Genomic DNA, 14,086 nt, shown 5'->3' with positions numbered 1-14,086 from the left:
TGGAAGTAACCTGCTCTAAACCCACAATTCACAATAAAAACAATGTCAGTCAGTCTTCCGCTTACCTGATGGGCTCAGCAGTCTTGCTTGGTCAATCGTAAACATCACTGTGTTTTAAATTACTTTGTGTTACTAGTAAACTCTTTTTTTTTTCTCTTGAAGATTTCTGTTACTTTCTTAATGATTCATTCTTAATGCTTTATGAAAAAATTAACTACAGACCAAACAAGGACCAGCTTATTTTGCTATAATCTGAATGCACCTGGTGAACTGTGAGCCTTATGGCCATAAAGCAGCACAGAGAAAAATCAACACTGGAGGGGCTTCCCTGGTGGCGCAGTGGTTGAGAGTCCACCTGCCAATGCAGGGGACAAAGGTTCGTGCCCCAGTCCAAGAAGATCCCACATGCTGCGGAGCGGCTGGGTCCGTGAGCCATGGCCGCTGGGCCTGCACGTCCAGAGCCTGTGCTCCGCAACGGGAAAGGCCACAACGGTGAGAGGCCCGCATACCGCAAAAAAAAAAAAAAAAATCAACACTGGAGAATTTTATTAACAAAAAAACCTCTCGCAGTTTATTAACAAATTCACAGAACAGTAACTGTACGTTTCCTTTTCTGCTATTGTCACTTGTTAAATTACTATCATCGTATATACACAAGGAAAAGTGGACATACTTTACAGTCTTTCTGATAAATATATTGCCATGCTGCATCCAGCCTGGATAACGCTCTTCAGAACAGCGTACGCTGGAGCCTGTTAAAAACAACAACAATAAGCAAACCAAAGAAACCTGCTCTATGTTCACCTTCAGTTGTAAGGTACAGGCCTGGCATGGCAGGGTTGGGACCTCTTTGGATAAGTAATAAGATCTAAGAAACAATTTATTTTAATTGGGGGAAAAAAAAAAACTATTCAAAAGACTGGAATGCCTCTGCTGCATCCAAAACGTTTGACCCAACTGGTTTCTCACCTGAAAGGGAGAAAGTGCTGGGTAAAAGGATAAGGAAGAGAAGCAAGAAATAAGATTCCCAGTTGGGAGCAAGGCATTTGCTGGCTTTCTGTCAAGCAATGTATTGGTTCTCTTTGTCTGACAGCCACTTTGTATCTTTCTGGGAACAGAAACCTTCCCATCCCTCATCCTTCCAAATAAGGCGCCACCACAAGCAAACAGTAAAGGGGGGTCCCCACCAGTTCTGCGTCGTGTTCGAGGCCTATGTCATGGTGCTCAAGCTCTTCATCCCGAAATTTCCTTATCACCTGATTAAGGAAAAAGAAATGGAAGCAAGTCAGCCTACCAGCTCCCTGCTGTTCTGATTTATTTTGGAGGCTAAAGCCTCATATTAACATCTAAGACACAGGTAGGCAAACTTTTCCTACAAAGGGCCAGAGTCAGTACTTCAAGCTTTGGGGGCTGTAAGGTCCCTGTCACAACAACTCAACTCTTCCATCGTAGAGGGGACAGTAGCCATGGACATGTAGACAGATGGGTGCAGCTGTGTTCCAACAAAACCTTATTTACAGAAACAGGTGGTTGGCCACTGACTTAGCTTCAAAAAAAATTAAACAGTTCCCTTATTTGCTGTAGAAAATTTCTGAGGATATTTATTTATTTAATCTGAAGGGTTTGTACTCATGGCATTTGCTCAGAATCTATCCATGATCTGAAAGCAGAGAAAATACAGATCTGGGCTCAGGAAACACGGGTTTCAGTCCCAGCTCTGCCCAAGCACGTGACAGGGCATACAGCTTCAGCTGCCTCAGTTTGCTTGCTTTTAAAATGAGGTGCTGCCCTAGGTTTCTGAGGCATCGCAATTCCCTAACACTCTATTTTGTTCCTCTTACCAAACTGCACATCTGCCCTTCCCCCCAGCAGCCCCTTCCAGAGCCAGTCAAATACCTGAAGAAGCTGTTCGTATTTTTCAGGCTCCTTCTCCATCAGCATCCTGATCTGGTTGTTGTAGTGGTGTGCTATGGACTCTTCCACAGCAACTGTGCAGGCCATTGCGCCCTCCTTCCCAAGCAGGGCAGTTCCCGCACCTGGAATTGTCAGACCCAGAAGGCAAAGGATGGGGCTGATACCACTGGGGATGGAGATCAGTTGAGGTCAGGGTTTGTCACCTTGGCACCCTGGACTCTGGGGCTGGATAATTCCTTGTTGTGGGGGAATGTCCTGAACACTGTGGGCTGTTCAGCAGCATCCCTGGCCTTTACCCACTAGATGCCAGTGGCATCCCCAGTTGTGACAACCAAAAATGTCTTTAGATGTTGCCAAGCATCCTCAGGAGCAACTTGCCCCCCTTGAAAACCATGGTTTTAGGTGGCACCAGATCACAGTGTTAAACCCTGAATCACATAGTAAGAATGCTCTTTTTTCAATGCTTTTTCTAACCTTCCGATTATGGCAGGAGTGAGTCTTCACTGAGGGTGAGTGTGTTTTGGGTTCCTCTATACCACTGATTCCCCCCGCCACCCTTCTTTTTTTGGCCGTGCCTCGTGGCTTGCGGGATCTTAGTTCCCCGACCAGGGATTGAACCCAGGCAGTGAAAGCGCCGAGTCCTAACCACTGGACCACCAGGGAATTCCCTGACTCTCCCTTTTTAAGAGTGAGCAGATCTCAGGTTTAGAACCTTCATCAGGGAACACCATCTGGCTACAACTGAACTGCTCTAGCTCTTTTCCTCTGTTGTATTTATTTTCACTGTAACTTTTATTTATAAAAGTACTGATTTTAAGATTCTATCTTAAATAAATGTAAGCAAAAAAAGTCAGTTAACTTCAGAAAAATATTAAGTAAATTAAAAGGTTGTAAGAGGACACAGCAAGAATTGTAGAAGTGGTTATGTAATGATTCAATCATCCCAGATCCCTAAGCTCACACAGGCTCTTCTGGACAGACACATACCCAGTGCAAAGCCCACCACATTCCAAAAGGGCATCAGAATGGTTGGCCGCACCCTGAATGCAACCATCAACTCATTGAACTTTTTCAAGTGGTCCTTTTCTTGATCCCACATTTTCTGTAAGAAACATAAAAACAAAGACATGCAAGCATTCCACAGAGACCGCCTGCTATATATACCAAGGAAACTAATGCCCTGTCCATGTGGCGTAAAGGAAGCAAAACGGGCAAAATGATGAGAACTGCTATTTCCCCCATTCCCCTTGAATCATCGAAGAAAAACCCTAAACATCAGGCTACGGAGAAGAGAGTGACAGCAAACCAAAAGAAGCATCTGTAATCTTAATTCCAGACAGGCGGACCCCGACCATGGTGCCAGAAGAAGCTCCTCCGACCCACAACGCGCCTATTCAAGGACAAGAGTGCGCACCCAAAAGAAATGAGATGTTTAGCCCATTTCAAAATCAGAAGGGCAGAATATTACATTTTATATAAGTTGCTTTCAGACAGCCAGAAATGTATCATTTACATCAAAGAAAAAAGGGAGAATGATTATAAGAGCTAACACTTAAGAGTATGTCCTATGGCCAAGTACTGTCAAATAGCTTTACATACGTAATTAACTTAATCTGCACAACTGCTTTGTGAAGGACAAACTGTTATTATCCTCATTTTACAGATGAAGAAAGTGAGGCACAGAGAGGTTAAGTAACTTGCCCAAGGGCTCAGAGCAGACAATTTAACATGTGCTAAGTGTCTGTTACATGCCAGGCATGGTACACCAGCTCATTTATTCTTCACCAAAACCTAATGAGGTGTTAACAGCTCATTTTGCAGATATGGAAATGGAGAGGTCATGTGACTTCCCTCAGGTCACACCGGGAGAGAGCTGGAATGTGAACCTTGCTCTGTGTGACTATAAAGCCCAGGCCCGACTGTCTGCCTCTCAATATAAAATATCTCCACTGGCCTCCCCTATGGGCGGGACCAAAACGTCTCACAACTGGCGCTTTTACTTAACGCTATGACTCTCAGCCCTTTTTTATCGCCCGCACCGCCCCCAACAAGACATTTTAATACTACAGATATACTGTATGTGTTTATGTACTAAATGTATGTGCTTGATAAAAAAAGAATAATATGCTTTTTACTCCTCCACCCCCACCCGCACAACCAATTCTTGCTTGCCTGGGGACAACAGTATCTCCCTTGAGAAGGCATAACCCAATGCAATTTATTACTCAGATAAAGAGGCGCCCACCTGAATGACCGGCCCAACGCTCGTCCGACCCAGGATGGCCATCTGCCCTGCGTAGATGCGGTTTGCTCCATATTCACCTGCATGATCCACCCGGATTATTCGATCCACAGCTGCCCGACTGATACTGTCTAAGGTCATTCCCGAACTGCAAAATCTGACACTGATTCTTCTTCCATAAGCTGCAACGCAAGTGTTTATTCTCCATTACTCTCGGGTAAAACTGAGATGTTTCCTTCATAGACAGAAGAAAGAGGAACCTTAGAGCAAAGGTCACAAATAAGCTCCCCATAGGTTGGGTACGCCCACAGGTGTATTCTGTTTAACCTGCAATGGTTTTTGTTTTGTTTTTTAAAGTAAATTAGTTACCAATATTTAAAACATAGATTTTAACTAAAGATCTGGACTCTGGCTTCAATCTAAGTGTATGATGATCTAGAAATACTGATCCTGTCTTCTCACCAGGCAGTTAACGTGGTAGCTGCCTCTAGATGGGCATGGTTCTCCAGTCCACCCACTCGTCCCGGCTTGCTCCGTTCCCAACCCTGGCTGCACAGAACCCCTAGGGAGCTCTCAAAAGAACGGATGCTCCTCCCCAGTTCATCTCTGGGACGGGGACACTGATGTTTTTGAGAAGTTCTGTGCACAAATCCTCTCTGCAGCCAAGGTTACGAACTGTAGATTTAATTTCTCCTAAAAATAGCCGCACCCGTGGGCATCTGACTTTGAGAATTTAGCCTTAGAGCTTAGGTTTCATCTCATTATGGTACTTAATTCAACTGAACTCTTCTTGCTTTCAAAATATAAATTCTTCAGGATAGATTAGATTTTGTCTTTTAAAAAAATCTCCAAACAGTAACACCTTGACTGTAATCTCTGAGGCTTACATTAGGGCATTCCCAAAGTTCTCTCCCCTAAGAGAAGAGTTTTGTAACATGTTTAGATGTATAAGGTGTTATCAACTCATTTTGAAGATATGGAAATAGAGACTCAGAGAGACCATTTAGAGAGCCCAGAAATAAACCCACATACCTATGGCCAATTAATCTTTGCCAATTAATATACAATGGAGAAAAGACAGTCTCTTCAGCAAGTGGTGTTGGGAAAGCTGGACAGCCAAATGTAAATCAATGCAGTTAGAACACATCCTCACACCATACACAAAAACCAACTCAAACTGGCTTAAAAACTTACATATTAAGACATGACACCATAAAACTCCTAGAAGAGAGCATAGGCAAAACATTCTCAGACATAAATCACACCAATGTTTTCTTAGGTCAGTCTCCCAAGGCAATAGAAATAAAAGCAAAAATAAACAATGGGACCTAATCAAACTTATAAGCTTTTGCACAGCAAAAGAAACCATAAACAAAGTGAAAAGACAACCTGCGGACTGGAAGAAAATATTTGCAAACGATGCAACCAACAAGGGCTTAATTTCCAAAATACACAAACAGCTCATACAGCTCAATAACAAAAAAAACAAACAACCCAATCAAAAAATGGGCAGAAGACTTAAACAGACATTTCTCCAAAGAAGACAAACAGATGGCCAACAGACACATGAAAAGATGCTCAACATTGCTAATTACAAAAATGCAAATCAAAACTACAATGAGGTACCACCTTATACCCATCAGACTGGCCATTAAAAAGTCTACAAATGGGCTTCCCTGGTGGCGCAATGGTTGAGAGTCCGCCTGCTGATGCGAGGGACACGTGTTCGTGCCCCAGTCCGGGAAGATCCCACATGCCGCGGAGCGTGAGCCATGGCTGCTGAGCCTGCACGTCCGGAGCCTGTGCTCTGCAACGGGAGAGGCCACAACAGTGAGAGGCCTGCGTACCACACACACACAAAAGTCTACGAATAACAAATGCTGGAGAGGGTGTGGAGAAAAGGGAACCCTCCTACACTGTTGGTGGGAATGTAAACTGGTGCAGCCACTGTGGAGAACAATATGGAGGTTCCTCAAAAAACTAAAAACAGAGTGGCCATATGATCCAGCAATCCCACTCCTGGGCATATATCCAGACAAAACTCTAATTCGAAAAGATACATGCACCCCAATGTTCACAGCAGCACTATTTACAATAGCCAAGACATGGAAGCAACCTAAATGCCCATCGACAGATGAATGGATAAAGAAGATGTGGTCTATCTACTTACACACACACACACACACACACACACACACAATGGAATACTCTTCAGCCATAAAAAAGAGTGAAATAATGCCATCTGTAGCAACATGGATGGACCTAGAGATTATCATACTAAGTGATGTAAGACAGAGAAAGACAAATACCATATGATATCACTTATATGTGGAAACTAAAATGTGAAATTATTAAGAAATTAACAAGTGAACTTATTTAAGAAACAGACTCACAGACATAGAAAACACACTTATGGTGACCAAAGGGGAAAGGGGGTGGGGGAGGGATAAATTAGGAGTTTGGGATTAGCAGATACAAACTACTATATATAAAATAAACAACAAGGTCCTACTGTATAGCACAAGGAACTATATTCAATATCCTGTAATAAACCATAATGGAAAAGGAAAAAAAAAGTACAGTATGGATCACAGATGGGCAAAACATTATTTCTAAAAATCTCCTTTACCAATATAGGAGATTTTTCTCTATTTGTAACCACTTTAAAATAGTAGAAATTACATTCTGAAATTCACCACATGGTCATTAGTGTTTTCTCTAGGTATTGGGGTTGACATACTAAATTTCTTCCTACTCCTTTTCTCTATTTTTAGTTTTTCTACAGAGAACATTATTGCTATTATTATTTCCACTTTACTGTTAGTGAGAATGTACACTGGCGCAAATTGGTTTCTTAAGGGGAGGGTTGGGAAGGGAAGATTTAGCAACATATTTCTACAGTATGGATCACAGATGGGGCACAGAGCTAGAGCCAGAAAATACATATCCTGTCTCTAACACAGACCTTAGACAATTCAGAATTGCCATTTCTTACATGTAAAATTGGGAATTATCAGGTTATTTCCTTTTTAAGGGAAAACACGCAATAATAAAACCTTTCTTACTGAGTTATCATGAAGGTAAAATGAGATACAGGAAGCAAAGTAACTCTTTAAGTGAAAAAGAATGATTCTTATTCTGGTATTGGCTCAACTAAGGAGCATTAAAAACCATGTTCAACAGTCCTCTGAGTTTTGCCTGCACTGTCACACACTTTAAAATAAAACTGAGAAATAATAAAATTGAGGCCCAGTGCTAGAAGCTCTCAAATGCATCATTTTATATTCATGTTTTCCCAAAATGTGAAACACATACCTATGATGGTACCTAGGAGATTTCATGTGGTTTATAGGAAGACCTTAAGTGGCTATGAACATGCATTAAATATAACACCCATATTTTTAGCAAGAGTTATTATTCTCTTCCAATTTTTTTGTCTTCATCAAGGAGATGGTCTCAGTTTACAGCTGACGCATCTTAAACATCTTCCTAACACTTGCTAACCTCCCTTTCTTACCAGAAAGAAAGATGATCTTGGGTTCAAGCCTTGGTAGGCAACAGTATCTAATACAATAACTTCTTGTTTTCAGCGTATTTACTTTTTATGATTACTTTTCTTGGGACAGGCGATACTGATTTTCCGTTTACCATAAGAATCTAGTTTCCGTGAAATTACTTAATTTAAAAATGGGACACGGTTTAGGGAAAAAAAAAAACCCTTTAGTAATCAAAACACAAGTGGTATTGCTATAAGGCAAAAGTCGTCAAGGTGGTACACGAATGATTTAACTTTGAGAAAATGACCTCACAATTTTCTGAGGCAGCTCGGATGAAATGAGCAAAGGAGGAGCTAGGATCCAAGCCTCCCAATTCGATGCTCCTTCCAATACCCTGGTGCCTCTCAAACTTGCAAATGCACACGAATCATTCGAAGGTCTTGTTAAAATACTGACCTAGAGATCCAGTAGGTCAGGGGAGGCACCTGAAAATCCGCGTTTCTAACAAGCTCCGGGGTGAGGGGTGGAGGTGTCGGGGGCAAGTGGACGCTGCTGGTCGTAGGACTACCTACGAGGCCCTGGGCAAAGGTTACGAGGACACCCCCCACCCCCCGTCCCCGGGACACTACACTTCTAAGGTCGCCAACTGTCCTCAGTCCAGAACGCCGACCACACCTGCAGTGACATCACGTAACAGGTGCGCAATTAGGTCATCCCCAATGCGCCGACCCGGAACCAGTGCTCCAGACGGTTTCTGCGGAAAACCACCCCACTTCCCGCCCAGCGGACCCGCGGCGCACTACTGGCCTAGCCCCGCTTTTCCAGCCGCTCAGTCGCGCTCCGTCGCAGCCCTGTGACGTAGTGAACGTCTTCCCCGTGACCTCTCCGACCCAAGCCTCAGGAGAAAATTCCCTGGCTCGCCGGCACGGGGCGGGGCCACGGTAATGCTCCCCCTTTACCTGAGAGGGACTTCGGGGCGCCCGTGCGCAGCTGCCACAGACAGCAAGCCGCCGCCGCCCGGGTGCAGCTCATTGCCGCGGCAACAGGGGAACCACTCTTTGAACAGAGCAACCGTGCCCTTGGCGCAGACTGATGACGCACGGCCGACGTAAGGCAGCTAAGACCCGCTCTTGCCTCGGTGGAAACGCCCTGGGCCACCTGCTTCCACTGGATTGGTTGGAAACGTCGAATGAAAAGATTCTATTGGATACGATCACTATCAATCACTCAGACCGACCGGGTAAAGGGTTGCCATGGAGATGAGAATGCTAAATTGTTCTTTCAAAGATCCCGACGGGGTAAAGGTTACTCAGTTCCTAGGAAGGAGGGCCATGAAGGAATTGTTTACTGGCATAGCCATTTTATTTTATGCTTTACCAATATAGGAGATTTTTCTCTATTTGTAACCACTTTAAAATAGTAGAAATTACATTCTGAAATTCACCACATGGTCATTAGTGTTTTCTCTAGGTATTGGGGTTGACATACTAAATTTCTTCCTACTCCTTTTCTCTATTTTTAGTGTTTCTACGGAGAACATTTATTATTGCTATTATTATTTCCACTTTACTGTTAGAACGTACATTGGCGCAAATTGGTTTCTTAAGGGGAGGGGTGGGAAGGGAAGGTTTAGCAACAGATTTCTTACTTTTAAGTCTATATCCAATCTGTCAATGTAGACTCATCAATTGTAACAAATGTATCACTCTGGTGGGGAAGTCGGTGCATGTGTGGAGGCAGGTGGTATATGGGAAATCTCTGTACCTTCCTCAATTTTGCTGTGAACCTAAAACTGCTGTAAAAAAAATTAAGTCTTAAGAAAAAAAAATTTGGACACTTTAAAAAATGCATATCCACTGATACAACAATCCTACTTCTAGGAATCTATGGAACAGAAATAATTTTTCGAATGTGTAATGTATATGAGGGCAAAAAATCAAAGGTGCATACCTGAAAGGATGTACAGCAAAACGTTTAATAATGGTAACTTCAAGGGGTTGGGATAGTGAGAAGGGGGCTTTCATTTTTTACTTTACACCCTTGGATTATACATCTTTATATATATATCTATATATATCTATATCTATATCTACCTATCTATCTATATATATATCTTTATTGGAGTATAATTGCTTCACAATGCTGTGTTAGTTTCTGTTGTACAACCAAGTGAATCAGCCATATGCATACATATATCCCCATATTCCCTCCCTCCCACCCTCCCTATTCCACCCCTCTAGGTCGTCGCAAAGCACTGAGCTGATCTCCCTGTGCTATGCGGCTGCTTCCCACTAGCTATCTTACGTTTGGAAGTGTATATGTGTCGACGCTACTCTCACTTCACCCCCAGCTTCCCCCTCCCCCAGACCCCCCCCCCCCCCCAGCAGCCACACTGGCCTTCTTTCTCCCCCCCCCACCCCCGTCCTCAAGTCTATTCTCTATGTCTGCGTCTTTATTCCTGCCCTGCCACTAGGTTCAGCACTACCATTTTTTTAAAATTCCATACATATGCGTTAGTATACGGTATTTGTTTTTCTTTCTAACTTACTTCACTGTGTATGACAGACTCTAGGCCCATCTACCTCACTACAAATAACTCAGTTTTGTTTCTTTTTATGGCTGAGTAATATATGTGCCGCATCTTTATCCATTCATCTGTTGATGGACATTTAGATTACTTCCATGTCCTGGCTATTGTAAATAGTGCTGCAGTGAACATTGTGGTACATGTCTCTTTTGGATTTATGGTTTTCTCAGGGTACATGCTCAATAGTGGGACTGCTGGGTCATATGGTTGTTCTATTTTTAGTTTTTAAAGGAACCTCCATACTGTTCTCCATAGTGGTTGTATCAATGTACATCCCCACCAACAGTGCAGGAAGGTTCCCTTTTCACCACACTCTCTCTAGTATTTATTATTTCTAGATTTTTTGATAATGGCCATTCTGACTGGTGTGAGGTGATACCTCATTGTAGTTTTGATTTGCATTTCTCTAATGGTTAGTGATGTTGAGCATCTTTTCATGTGCCTTTTGGCCATCTGTATGTCTTTTTTGGTGAAATGTCTCTTTAGGTCTTCCACCCATTTTTTAAGTGGATTGTTGTTTTGATATTGAGCTCCATGAGCTGTTTGTATATTTTGGAGATTAATCCTTTGTCTGTTGTTTCATTTGCAAATATTTTCTCCCATTCTGAGGGTTGTCTTTTCATCTTGTTTATGGTTTCCTTTGCTGTGCAAAAGCTTTTAAGTTTTATTTGGTCCCATTTGTTTATTTTTGTTTTTATTTTCATTACTTGAGGAGGTGGTTCAAAAAAGATCTTGCTATGGTTTATGTCAAAGAGTGTTTTTCCTATGTTTTCCTCTAAGAATTTTATAGTGTCCTGTCTTACATTTAGGTCTTTAATCCATTTGGAGTTTATTTTTGTGTATGCTGTTAGGGAGTGTTCTAATTTCATTCTTTTACACGTAGCTGTCCTATTTTCCCAGCACCACTTACTGAAGAGGCTATCTTTTCTCCATTGTATGTTCTTGCCTCCTTTGTCATAAATTAGGTGACCATATGTGTGTGGGTTTATCTCTGGGCTTTCTATCCTGTTCCACTGATCTATATTTCTGTATTTGTGCCAGCACCATACTGCTTGATTACTGTAGCTTTGTAGTATAGTTTGAAGTCAGGGAGCCTGATTCCTCCAGCTCCATTTTTCTTTCTCAAGATTTCTTTGGCTATGGGCTTCCCTGGTGGCGCAGTGGTTAAGAATCTGCCTGCCAATGCAGGGGACACGGGTTCAAGCCCTGATCTGGGAAGATCCCACATGCCACAGAGCAACTAAGCCAGTGCACCACAACTACTGAGCCTGTGCTCTAGAGCCTGCAAGCCACAACTACTGAGCCCGCGCACTGCAACTACTGAAGCCCACACGCCTAGAGCCTGTGCTCCGCAACAAGAGAAGCCAATGCGATGAGAAGCCCGTGCACTGCAGCAAAGAGTAGCCGCCACTCACAACTAGAGAAAGCCCGCGCACAGCAACGAAGACCCAACGCAGCCAAAAATAAATAAATAAATAAATAAATAAAAAGATTGCTTTGGCTATTCGGGGTCTTTTGTGTTTCAATTACCCGTTACTATAAAATATTTAAGATACACTGCTATTGTAAAAATAATGTTGCTAATTGTTTTCAAATTAACACACTGCAATAATTTAAAATTATGATTGACTATTATATACCTTTTTAAATCCAAATAGTTGGTGAAAGTGAGGGTGTTGTAACATTCTCATGTAAAGCTCCTGAGTGTAAATCTAGCTCTCAAAAGCCTTAAAATCTTGGCTGTAATCCCATTTCCAGGTCTCTGTCTCAAAAGAAAAAAAAAAAAATAGGAAAAAATATTGACAAAGATTTGTGTGTCTCATTTATTATCAGAGACATTTGAAAACAAAATGTTAAGCAGCAAGGGAATGTTAAAAAAAAATGTGGGGCCTTCACCAGCAGTCCAGTGGTAAGACTCTGCCTTCCAATGCAGGAGGTGTGGGTTCGATCCCTGGTCGGGGAACTAAGATCCCACATGCCGTGGGGTGCGGCCAAAAACTTAAAAAAAAAAAAATTGTGATCCATCTGTATGATGTTATGTAACCTACTGAAATGCTTATAAAGAACTTTGGATAAAATGAGAAAACACTTACGAAAAAGAGAATACCAATTTTTTTCTTTCTCTTCTTTTCACCCTCCCTCCCTCTGTTCTTTCTACCTTAAAGGGAATTTGCCAAGACTAACAGTGGATGTCCACAAATATTGCTCATACATGATTTTTACTTTTGTTTTCTCTGTAGCTTTCAACATTCCCTTTATTTTCTATAATAAACAAGTATTTTTGTAATGAGAATACAAAATTTCATAAAGAAAAGTCTTATTATTCCCTAATTCAATCCTCAAAAATAGAAGTGAATGTCTATATTATTTTTCCTTTTTTTTTTTTGCGGTACGCGGGCCTCTCACTGTTGTGGCCTCTCCCGTTGCGGAGCACAGGCTCCAGACGCGCAGGCTCAGCGGCCATGGCTCACGGGCCCAGCCGCTCCGCAGCATGTGGTATCTTCCCAGACCGGGGCACGAACCCGTGTCCCCTGCATCGGCAGGCGGACTCTCAACCACTACACCACCAGGGAAGCCCTATTTTTCCACTTTAAAGATAAGGGATCTTTATCTCACAGTGGTAAAGACACCTGTACAAAATTACACAATTAAAGTACAAAGCCATTCTATGTCCCAAGCACATCCCATGCGTTGGAAAGACAATACACCAAATGGAATGTACTAATAAAGCAACACCCTATATAAAGAAGACACATTCAGAAGTTCTATCTTCCTAGGGATCAGACCTTGCAGTGCCACCCCAGGAAATTAATTCCTTTCTTCTCCAATACTTACTCAAGTGGTTATCTACAATCAGATACGTAGCTGCAGGAATTTACTTTGCTAACTTAAGAGTTAATGCAAACTAAAGACTTGCCAAACTGGATTCTTCTCTTTGCTGGAATTAGAATATTTTGTGATTGCAAGGAAGTGCAAGGCCACCTTGATAAAGAACAAGAACCTGAAGCCAATGGGATAGAACAGAGAAAAGAGAAATGTTTGCATGTACTTTCAAAATTCCAGCTCCGAGTACTTGTAATGAGGTGTGTGTAGGGTCCAGGGCAGGGGGATGGGAGGGGGGAGTGACTGAAAACTAAGTATCCAGCATTGGTGAATGATTATGAAAGTATACACTGACACAATGGAAGAATACCATGTAGTCATTAAAAAGAATGTGTAGCTACTCTCCATATAAAGATCTTCAAGATGTTATTAAGGAGAAAAAATGGAAAAGCTCATAAATAAATAAATATCACACATACAACTACAGATACATATCTGCTTGAATATATAATTTTCTGGGAGAATAAAATAAGCATTATTAGCAGTGTTTCCCTCTGGGAGATGGGATGGGGAGTCTTGAAATAACTTTATGTCTTTTAAGTTTAAAACACACACACACACACACACACACACACACATCCCTCCTTGGCTTAAAAGCAAGTCTTAAAAGCACTCATCTGATGATTTTCTATAATCAAACACTTCTTTCTTCTCTCTGATTCTAGGAAAAGGTAAAGAGCAACTTTACAAACTGTTACAGCTTTCATGATCACTTGACTGCTAACAAAACGACTCGAAGAATTCAAATACACAGTCACATTTTAAAACCTTCAAGACATAGTTTAATCAGTAGTTGTAATGCACATTTGCTAGCGAGAGCTGCACTTTAACAATTATACAGACATCACCTGCAGTTATTAAAGTTATCAAAATATATAAAAACATTCAAGTAAGAAGTATGCAAATTAGCAGCATTTAACTAAATGAATATATTAGCATATTTCAGTATAATAATAGGGAAAG

At 41.8% G+C, this 14,086-nt stretch overlaps 1 protein-coding gene across 1 annotated transcript; it reads right to left on the bottom strand.

Annotated features, from left to right (window-relative positions):
• Positions 1 to 517: 517 nt before the first annotated feature.
• Positions 518 to 8,738, bottom strand: COQ7 (coenzyme Q7, hydroxylase). Its single transcript, XM_007466928.1, has 6 exons — positions 8,613 to 8,738; positions 4,160 to 4,338; positions 2,902 to 3,016; positions 1,897 to 2,036; positions 1,188 to 1,256; positions 518 to 752 (listed from the first exon to the last, which is right to left on the bottom strand). Exons 1-6 carry the CDS (start codon positions 8,683 to 8,685, stop codon positions 675 to 677), a joined length of 654 nt encoding a protein of 217 aa, XP_007466990.1. The 5' UTR covers positions 8,686 to 8,738; the 3' UTR covers positions 518 to 674.
• Positions 8,739 to 14,086: the final 5,348 nt, after the last annotated feature.

This window comes from Lipotes vexillifer, unplaced genomic scaffold, assembly GCF_000442215.2.
Source record: "Lipotes vexillifer unplaced genomic scaffold, Lipotes_vexillifer_v1.1 scaffold232, whole genome shotgun sequence".
NCBI lineage: Eukaryota > Metazoa > Chordata > Mammalia > Artiodactyla > Lipotidae > Lipotes > Lipotes vexillifer.
Note: the sequence above shows the minus strand (reverse complement) of the source record. Positions and strands in the feature narration are given on the sequence as shown.

Coding starts and splice junctions, on each gene's coding strand:
- COQ7 (XM_007466928.1), bottom strand. CDS start 8,685: ATGAGCTGCACCCGGGCGGCGGCGGCTTGCTGTCTGTGGCAGCTGCGC. Junction 3,017..4,159: donor GCGTTGGGCCGGTCATTCAG/GTGGGCGCCTCT, acceptor TGTTTCTTACAG/AAAATGTGGGATCAAGAAAA. Junction 1,257..1,896: donor AATACGAACAGCTTCTTCAG/GTATTTGACTGG, acceptor TTCCTTAATCAG/GTGATAAGGAAATTTCGGGA.